Raw genomic sequence first — 8,754 nt, 5'->3', positions numbered from 1 at the left:
GGCCGCGGTGCGTCGCTCGCCGTGGTGGTCGCCCCCGCCCAGCGGCTAGCCTCGCGACTACCCTGGGGGCGGGGACGCTGTACCTGCTGTGGGCTCGGCCGCTCCCCGCCGGCGCCGCTCTCCTGGCCACCACGGCAGCCACACGCAAGACGGACACGAAGGCCGGGAGTCGAAGGGCCTAGTGACAGCTCCCAGAGTGCACCGCGCTCGCGCCCACGCCGGCGTCGACGTCGACGGCCCTCTAACCCCGCCCCCGTCCGTTCCCTGCTACTAGGTGCTAGCCGTGGCCACAGCGCCCTCAGGCGGACTGACGGCGCAAGAGGCACTGCTGCGTATTGTGGGACCAACAGGGTTTTCAACTGGTGTTTTCAACTGGTCAGCACCATCCCCTTCTTAACGGAGAGTTGAAAGGGCTCATAGGAATTGAAAACAACTTTTAAGCATTACTTAAATAACTATTTCACTATTATTTAAACAATCTTAAATATGTCATGAGTAATCTAAGACACAGAGAGGTTAGGAGACTTGTAAAGTTAGGAGACAATTGGTTGGTATCAGATTTAGAAGTATTTTGGTCCAAGAGCTCTCAGTAACATCAAGTTACTCCAAAGAGCACAATCATCGTTTTGCCCAGTCCCAATGGGGATTGTTTTATATCTGTATATTGTATGTATGTATGTATGTATATGTATAGTTTTATATATGTAGATACATATTAAATATATAAAACATATGTATATACATATATGAAACAATCTGTTAAAATAGTAAAAGACCAATTATGGAGGGATCAGCAGATGGTGTAATGGTTATGTAGCTGGACTCCCACATGGTCGATCACAGTTCAAGTCCCAGACCTGCAGACTTGAAACACACCAGGCGCATGTGCGTGCATGACAAATATCCCAAGAGGAGAATGGAAGAGAAGGGACTGTGGTGTGCCCATGTCCCCAGGGGGTGATTTCTCACTTTCTGTCTCTCTCTCTTTCTCTGTCTTCGGCGAACACACACACCCTATAGCAAAAAAAACTCTCAAAACACGCAAAAAAAAAGTGAGAGAGAACAATTATGATGAGTATGTTGTGCTAAGAATGTTACATATTTTAATATACATCAAAATATCAATATGTCAGTATTTAATAGCTTTAGGGATTAAAGGTGGAAGATGATATGAGGGGTTGAAATCATCACCTTTCAAATAAATTATTTGAGACCGTATGGTTGTTAACATTTTTAAAACCTCATCATTGCCTTCATCCATGATTCGAATTATTGTGATTGACACAGAAACTTGCACTGCAATGTGCTAGATTTAGAAATAAAAACCCCAAATCCTGATTTTAGAACAATTGTTTTAAGCTAAGATCTTTTGGGATACTAATGGATTTATTTAGTTGGATTTATTTATTCATTTAGAAATGCTTTAAGGACTATTCTGGTTACCACGATCTCCTTCCTCTGGTCGTTCGGTTGTTGGATCTTGGGCACTCATACACTTGCCAGACATGTTTCAGCCCCACCTGGCAGGTGATTCAACCCTCTCCCTCCACTACTATGTGGAACCCAGCTTTTCTTGAGAAGGGCATTATCACTGTACCATAAAGATATCTCTCTGGTGAAGACACATGCTTTCTGGCATTTAAAAAAACAATAAAGTGTAAAAAATCAATAAACAGGATTTTCAGTATACAAGTAATCATTTTTTTCCTTTCTTTTTTTAATTTCCAGAGAATGTATGCTCTTACCAGAGAGAGAGGGAGAAAAATTCTGTGTGGTCATGCAATAATCCCTTCTGATGCATTTATCCATGCTTTCAAGATTTGGGACAGGCCTAAACATGTGCCCAGCATGTTTTTAAGCAGCAGGGCCTGGGATTCAAAATGCAGTAGGCCAGGTAGGATTCCGCTTCTTTAACTACCAGAGTATGGGGCTGACCAGCATTTTATATTTTAAAGAAGTAATGGAGGGACCAGCAGTTAGCGTAATGGCTATATCGCTGAACTCCCATGTAGCTAACTGTGGTTCGAGTCCTGGACCCGGTGGCTTAAATTCACACCGGGTGTGTGTGCATGTGTGCCCAAGATCCCGAGAGGATAATGGAGGAGAAGGGATTGCAGCGTGGACATCCCCCCTGGGGGGTGATTTCTCGCTTTCTCTTTCTCTGTCTCTCTGGCGAGCACACACGCCCTATAGCAAAAACCTCTCAAAAAAAAAAAAAAAAAAGAAAGAAAAGAAAAGAAAGGAAAAGAAAAAAAGAAGTAATGGAGGCTGGCTCCATGGCCTAGTGGTTAAGGCAGCCAAATCCCATATGGCTGACGCCACAGACCTCATAGTTTGAGAAACATATGGGGCACATGTGCATGCGTGCCCAAAATCCCAGGAGATGGGAGAGTTGGAGGAGAAGAGATTACGGTATGACTATTGCCCATGGTGGGTAATTTCTCCTATCTCTTTCTCTGGTGAGCACATATGCCATCTAGCAAAAATAAATAAATAAAGATGTCTTGTTTTAAAAGAAGTACTCTTAAAATGCTACTGTGGCCTTGCATTTTAATATTTTTCCATTTAATTACTTACATTACACCACATCCCTTTCTTTATGGTGTCAAATTTTCCAAAATTATCTTCTAATAGTGAAATTATGAGTTTTCTGAGTCAGTTTCTACTTCTGCAAGAGAGAATGGTGGAAATGTGTATATGAATCATTCTCATATTTCTTGTACGAGAGAGATGGGGGGGAGAGAAAGCACGCCCCACCCCAGTTGGGCATGGTTCCACCATAATCCCTTTTGTTCCATTCCTCCTTCTCCTCAGGATTTTGGACATGCGTGTGTACTCATGTGTGCGTACACACACACACACACACACACACACACACACAGAGGCATGTTTTTCAAGACTCCAGGGCAAGATTCCAATCAAAGCAGACCATGTGGGATTCAGCTCCCTTAACCACTGCACTACGATACAACCCGCCTATTTATCATCTATCTATCATCTATCTCTATCTATCTATCTATCTATCTATCTATCTATCTATCTATCTATCTATCTAAACAAACACTATATGAGGGCTCAGTCTTGAGATTCATGATAGGAGATTTCCAGCACACTATAGGGCATAAGTGGGTGTTCAGAAAACCTCCTTACTTTTTTTTTGCAATCGTTTCAGTCTTGAAGCTATGGGGTCTAAACTGAGAATCCTTATATTTTTGTTGTTTCAGACAGAAGCTAATCAATGACCTCAGTTCATTAGAGAGAGAGAGATAGACAAAGGTAGAATTTGGGGGAGAAAATTTTGCTCTTGGACCTCCCAGTCACCTCTCCTCATCATTTTCTTCTCTTACCCAAGCTCGTCTAATGAGTATCTGATTTTTATTGTCATTCCTAGAGAAGCTAACGTGCTCACAAAAAGGAGAGCGCGAGGACAGCTTGGCTCTCTGGCCCACCTTTCTCAGCGCTCTGGGTCAAAGCCTGGATGTGAAATTGGGCACCTCTGAGGGTCCCGCACCCTCGCAGCAGCGCGCTCTCCGCCCGGCAGACGGCGCTGTGGGCTGCAGGCGGTACCTATAGTTTGATCCGATCCCCACAGCCCAAGCCTCCGCCACCTTGCTGCTCCGCCTGTAGCTGCTTCTGCTCCAACTCCGACCCCACGTGCATGCACTCCTGGCCTGGGTTCGCAAGAGCCTCTGGCTCGGTCCCGCCGTGGACTAGTCGCCGTCATGGCGACAAGTGCAGCGGAGATGCGAGTGTTCCTGGAGGTGCGGAGAGGGCTTCAGAGCGCGCTGCTGATCCTGGGGTAAGACCAGGGCGGGTGTGGACTCCTGGGGCAAGTCCAGGGCGGGTGTGGGCTCCCAGGCGCAAGCCGAGCTCGGTGTCCTGCTGCCGGGGGAGTGGAGTCGCTGAACCACCGGCTTTGCGTTAGCGCTTTCCAATTGCTTAGAGCCGCTCCATTGCTTTAAGTGAAGTAGCCCCGCCCCTTCGCCAGCGAGCTTCCTAGAAATGCAGGCCCTTAACCCCACCCCAGACCTCCTGAGTCAAAACTTAGAATTTGACAGGATTCCTCGGGTTCACATGCACGTTGATGTTAAACAACTGGTGTTAGTGCCCTGTTTCTCCAATGAAATAACGCAAAAATGTTTTGGTTAGGTTTGTTTTTTCTCCTCCCTCTACTCCAGATACTCCAGATCTTAGTTTTTTTTGTTTTTGTTTTGTTTTTTTTTAAGAGTTTTTTTGCTATAGGGCGCGTGCGCTCGAGACAGAGAGATAGAAAGCGAGAAATCACCCTGCACACGCTCCCGGCGTAAGTTTAAGCCACCAGGTCCGGGACGTGAACCGTGGTCGACTACGTGGGAGTCCAGCGACATAGCCATTACACTAACTACTGGTCGCTCCAGATCTTAGTTTTAACATCAGTTCCAGTGTGTAAGCTTCCTTTTTTGTAAATGACCTTTTTTTTTTTTTCCCCTCCTCAGACCGCTCAATGCAGAGAAACTGACACGGTCATACTGTCATACTGTACTCGGTGAATGACTAACAAAGGTTGCAGACTTCTTACTGGAGCCCATTCTTTCATTCATATGCCAAGCTCCAGTAAGAAGTCTGCAAACATTTAATCTGTTGTTCACACAAAGGAGGAACTTTTAGGAAACTCATTCTCTCTTTTGTTTGGAAACAGTTTTTTTTTTTTTTAAGAATTATTTTATTTAACTTTATTTATTATTATCATCATTATTATTTTCCAGTTTGATCAGAGAGAGACAGAAACAGAGAGGAAGTGAGAAAGCGAGCCACAAGGTCTTCAAGCGAGACTTGAACCGTGGTCGGCCATGTGGGAGTCCAGCGCCTTTAACCACCATGTGACTTGCTGGCCCCTGGAACCAGTTTTAATGGTTTATGGTCCCCTCACTTACTCCATTGTCACACTGTTTAGAAAGCAGAAGTTAAAATCCTGAAAATGTAGTTATACAATGCCACAAGTAGATTGATACTTCATTTTACTCTTTTCCTTAAAGCCATCAGGCATCTCCTGTGACTTTAGCATGAGAACTGAGTTCAAATCCTAACATCCTCGTGAGGGTAGAATAATTTATTACAAATTTCTTCCATCTAAAATGGGGGTAATACTTTGTATTCTGTGAATTTCTTCTCTTTTTCACTTTGAACAATCATGAGTTGAAACAAATATCTCCATTTCTAGTTTACCTTGTAAGTAATTAAGAGCCCAAATCTTACCAAAACTGAAAGCAAAATACCACATCACATATTTACACAGAATTCTCCATTCTTTCTGCTATCACGGGTCCTTTCACAGTTCCCCTTCTTTTTTTTTTTTTTTTTCTTTTGAGAGGTTTTTGGTATAGAGTGCATGTGCTCACCAGAAAGACAGAGAGATAAAAAGCGAGAAATCACCCCCTGGGGGGGATGGCCACACCACAGTCCCTCTTCCTCCATTCTCTTCTTGGGATCTTGGGCATGCACACACACACGCCTGGTGTGAGTTTAAGCCACCGGGTCTGGGAGTTGAACCGCAGTTGGCTACATGGGAGTCTAGCGACATAACCATTACGCTAACTGCTGGTCCCACAGTTCCCCTTCCTAAGCAAGTGAAGAAACCCAACTTTAGGTGGTCTTTGGTGGTTGAACTTTATCATCAGTCAATCCCCCTACTCAAGAAACAACCACAGTTCTGACTTCATTGAACATAAATTGTTTTTTTCCATTCTTGAACTATGTATAAATGAATTCATACCCTATATATTTTAAAACTTCTGCCCACTTACCTTCTATATAATGTTTTTTAGATCCATCCTCATATATGGTATTGTGTATACAATAGCCCACTCGTTTTTTTTTTTTTTTTTTTTTTTTTTGTAGTTTTTCCATTGTAACAAATATACCATGATTCATTTATCCACTCTTCTGTTGCTGAATGTTTCTAGAGTTTTCTTTACAGGGTACAGCTGCTATAGCATTGTTGTGTAAGTCTTTTTGTGGATGTGTATTTTTATTTTTCTTGGGTAAATTGCAAAGAGTTAAATTGCTGGGTCATAGGATAGCTATGGATGTTACAAACTGCCAAGTAGTTTTCTAAAGTGTTTGTGCTAGTTTATATACTCACCAGAAAGAAAGAAAAAATTGAGAGTTCCAATTGCTTCATATTCTCCTCACCTATGTTTAGTGCTATCAGTCTTTTCAGTTGAGCCATTTTAATGGTATAAAGTGGTATCTCGCTGTGGTTTTAATTTGCATTTCCCTGATAAGTGATAATGTGTACACTTTCATTTTCCTTTTGACAATCATAAATATTCTTTTATAAAATGTCTTCTAATTTTTTGCCATTAAATAATTAGGTTACATACTTGATCTTAGCCAAAAGGCTGAAAAGCGAAAAGGGAACTCACCTACACTGTTGGTGGGAATGTAAATTAGTACACCAACTGTGGGGAACAATATGGAGCTTCCTCAGAGACTTACAAATAGAGCTACCATATGATCCAGCATTTCCACTACTTTTATCCAAAGAATAGGAATACACTTAGTCAGAAAAGTACTTTCACACTCATGTTTCTTTCAGCATTATTTACAATTGCTAAGACTTGAAACCAACTCAAATGTCACGAACAGATGAATGAGTTAAAAAGTGTGGCACATATACACTATGGAATACTACTCAGCCAAAAAAACAAACAAACAAACAAACAAAAAAAACCAAGATGACCCTGGCATTTGATAGAAAAGTGAATGAACATGGAAGATTTACTGCTAAGTTAAGCAAGCCAGACTATGAAAGAGAGACAATATATGTCCCCACTTAATATATATGGAATGCCCCCACTCTAGTGCAGAAACTGAAAGAATAGAAGATATAAAAGCATGGAAAACAATTGCTGATACTAGAAACAGTATGGGAGGAGAGCGAAAAATGGGGAAGGGTGAGAGGAAGGAAATCAAAGGGAAAAAGAATGAAACAAAACACTTAAGGGACACAGAAATGGAAAATTATTTGTCAATAATAATATATATGATAATATCTTTAACTGGACTAATATACAATGTATTCATGCTGGGAAAATTCATTTCGTAAGTAATGATATACAGTGATTGAATGTATTAAAAAAAGAAAATAAAATAAATAATAAGTAAAATAAATACCTTTTACCCATCCACCCCCAAAAGAAAAAAATCAGGTTCATTATCTTATTGTTTAATTTTGTTTTTTAATTTGCCAGAGAATGTGCATACTTGTCAGAGAGAGCCAGAGACACACACGTAGAGAGAAAGAACCCATAAGCGGTCATGTCACAGTCCCTTTTCCTCCACTTCTCCATCCTCTTGAGATTTGGGGCACATATATACACGTGCCTCTGTGTTTTTCAAGTGGCTGGGATTCAAATTGCCATTGGCCTTATGAGATCTGGTTCATCTTCACTAGAAATGGGGCTAGTCCTCTTTGTCTTATTGTTGAATTGAACGAGTGTTTTGTATAGTTTGGAAAAAAGACCTTTCTCTTATATGAGAAGTCTTCAGAAACCATAAGAGAAATGATTATCACACATAAGAATGCATGTAAACAAGTGGAATAAGTTATGGAATGCTGTATCCCAATGGAGTGAGAAATGTCTGGCAATTTGATATACACTTCAAAAGAACAAGCTGTCGGATTATTACTGAATGTTACATTTGATATTTACAACACAATGCCCAATATCAAATAAGATGAAATGTCTATACCCTTGATTTGATTACTACACATTGTTCAGATACTTTGAAAAACCATACTGTACCCCACAAAGATATATAACCATTATATGTATTCTTTGTTTTCTTCTTCTTCACATTTTATTGTACAGTTCCATAGCTCACAGTATAGTTTTTAAAAACATTACCATCAAATCAAAGCTATTACCATATGCATCTTTTCCGTCAGAGAACTTTATATTCATGTATCTGTCAAGTACTTCCTCCCTAAGCCCCTGCCCCTCATCTCTCCCCTCCCTCCACCTTTCATTCCTTCCCTTCTCCTGTGGTGTCTGGTATCCATACTTGTCTCCCATACCATTATATTTTCAAGTCTTTCCATTTCTGGGTATATTCTTTTTAATTGCTTTAGGATTGTGTGCAAGAGAGAGAGAGAGAATGCTCCCCGCAATGGAGTGTAGTCACACTGCAATTCTTTTTATTCTGTTTCTTCATCCTATTAGGATTTTGGACATGAATGTGTATGCACCTAGTGTGTTTCTTAAACCACTAGGACTAGAATTTGAATCGTGGTTGACTGTGTGGAATCTGGCTCCCAAAGAACAGGGCCTAATCGCTATGCTACAGGGCTGGCCTAACACCAATTACATGTAAACCAGAAATCACAATTTAGAAAGAAAGTGAAAAAAAATAGTTCCTGGGAAATATATATTATTAAAAAACTGTACATGGATTTCAAAAATTGTTTATACCAAAATAAATTTATGCTGTAATTCCACTTTTCACAAACTTTTTAAGTCCTCTCACATATGAATATTTTTCTCCTAACCCATGATTTATCTTTTCATTTTCCTTTTGTTTTAAGTTTATTCATTTATTTCTCCTCTGAGAGAGGCAGAGAGATACAGAGAGACAGACATCGCCAGCAGAATCTTCATGCTGTGATCCGTCCCTAGTCTCAGCCAGACTGGAGGCACTTGTGCACCCGTATGTTCTGGGAAGTCCTGGGATCCAGATCCAGGACTTTCTCATGTGTGTCCAGTTGCATTCCTG

At 41.2% G+C, this 8,754-nt stretch overlaps 2 protein-coding genes across 6 annotated transcripts in view; one reads left to right on the top strand and one right to left on the bottom strand.

Annotated features, from left to right (window-relative positions):
* Window positions 1-143, bottom strand: part of DOP1A (DOP1 leucine zipper like protein A) — a gene marked incomplete in the record, with an annotated part of 125,170 nt that extends 125,027 nt beyond the window's left edge. The window contains 1 exon segment of the mRNA XM_027769901.1: window positions 84-143.
* Window positions 144-3,591: 3,448 nt separating this feature from the next.
* Window positions 3,592-8,754, top strand: part of UBE3D (ubiquitin protein ligase E3D) — a 148,168-nt gene continuing 143,005 nt past the window's right edge. For all 5 annotated transcript variants that reach the window (XM_014585867.2, XM_027769900.1, XM_006143354.2 and 2 more), the window contains exon 1: window positions 3,592-3,799. In XM_014585867.2, coding sequence (XP_014441353.1) covers window positions 3,723-3,799 — 77 coding nt within the window. In that variant the 5' untranslated portion in view covers window positions 3,592-3,722. The remainder of the gene's footprint in view (window positions 3,800-8,754) is intronic.

This window comes from Tupaia chinensis, unplaced genomic scaffold (genome assembly GCF_000334495.1).
Source record: "Tupaia chinensis unplaced genomic scaffold, TupChi_1.0 Scaffold000097_1, whole genome shotgun sequence".
Lineage (NCBI taxonomy): Eukaryota > Metazoa > Chordata > Mammalia > Scandentia > Tupaiidae > Tupaia > Tupaia belangeri.
This window is presented reverse-complemented; position numbering and strand designations above follow the sequence as displayed.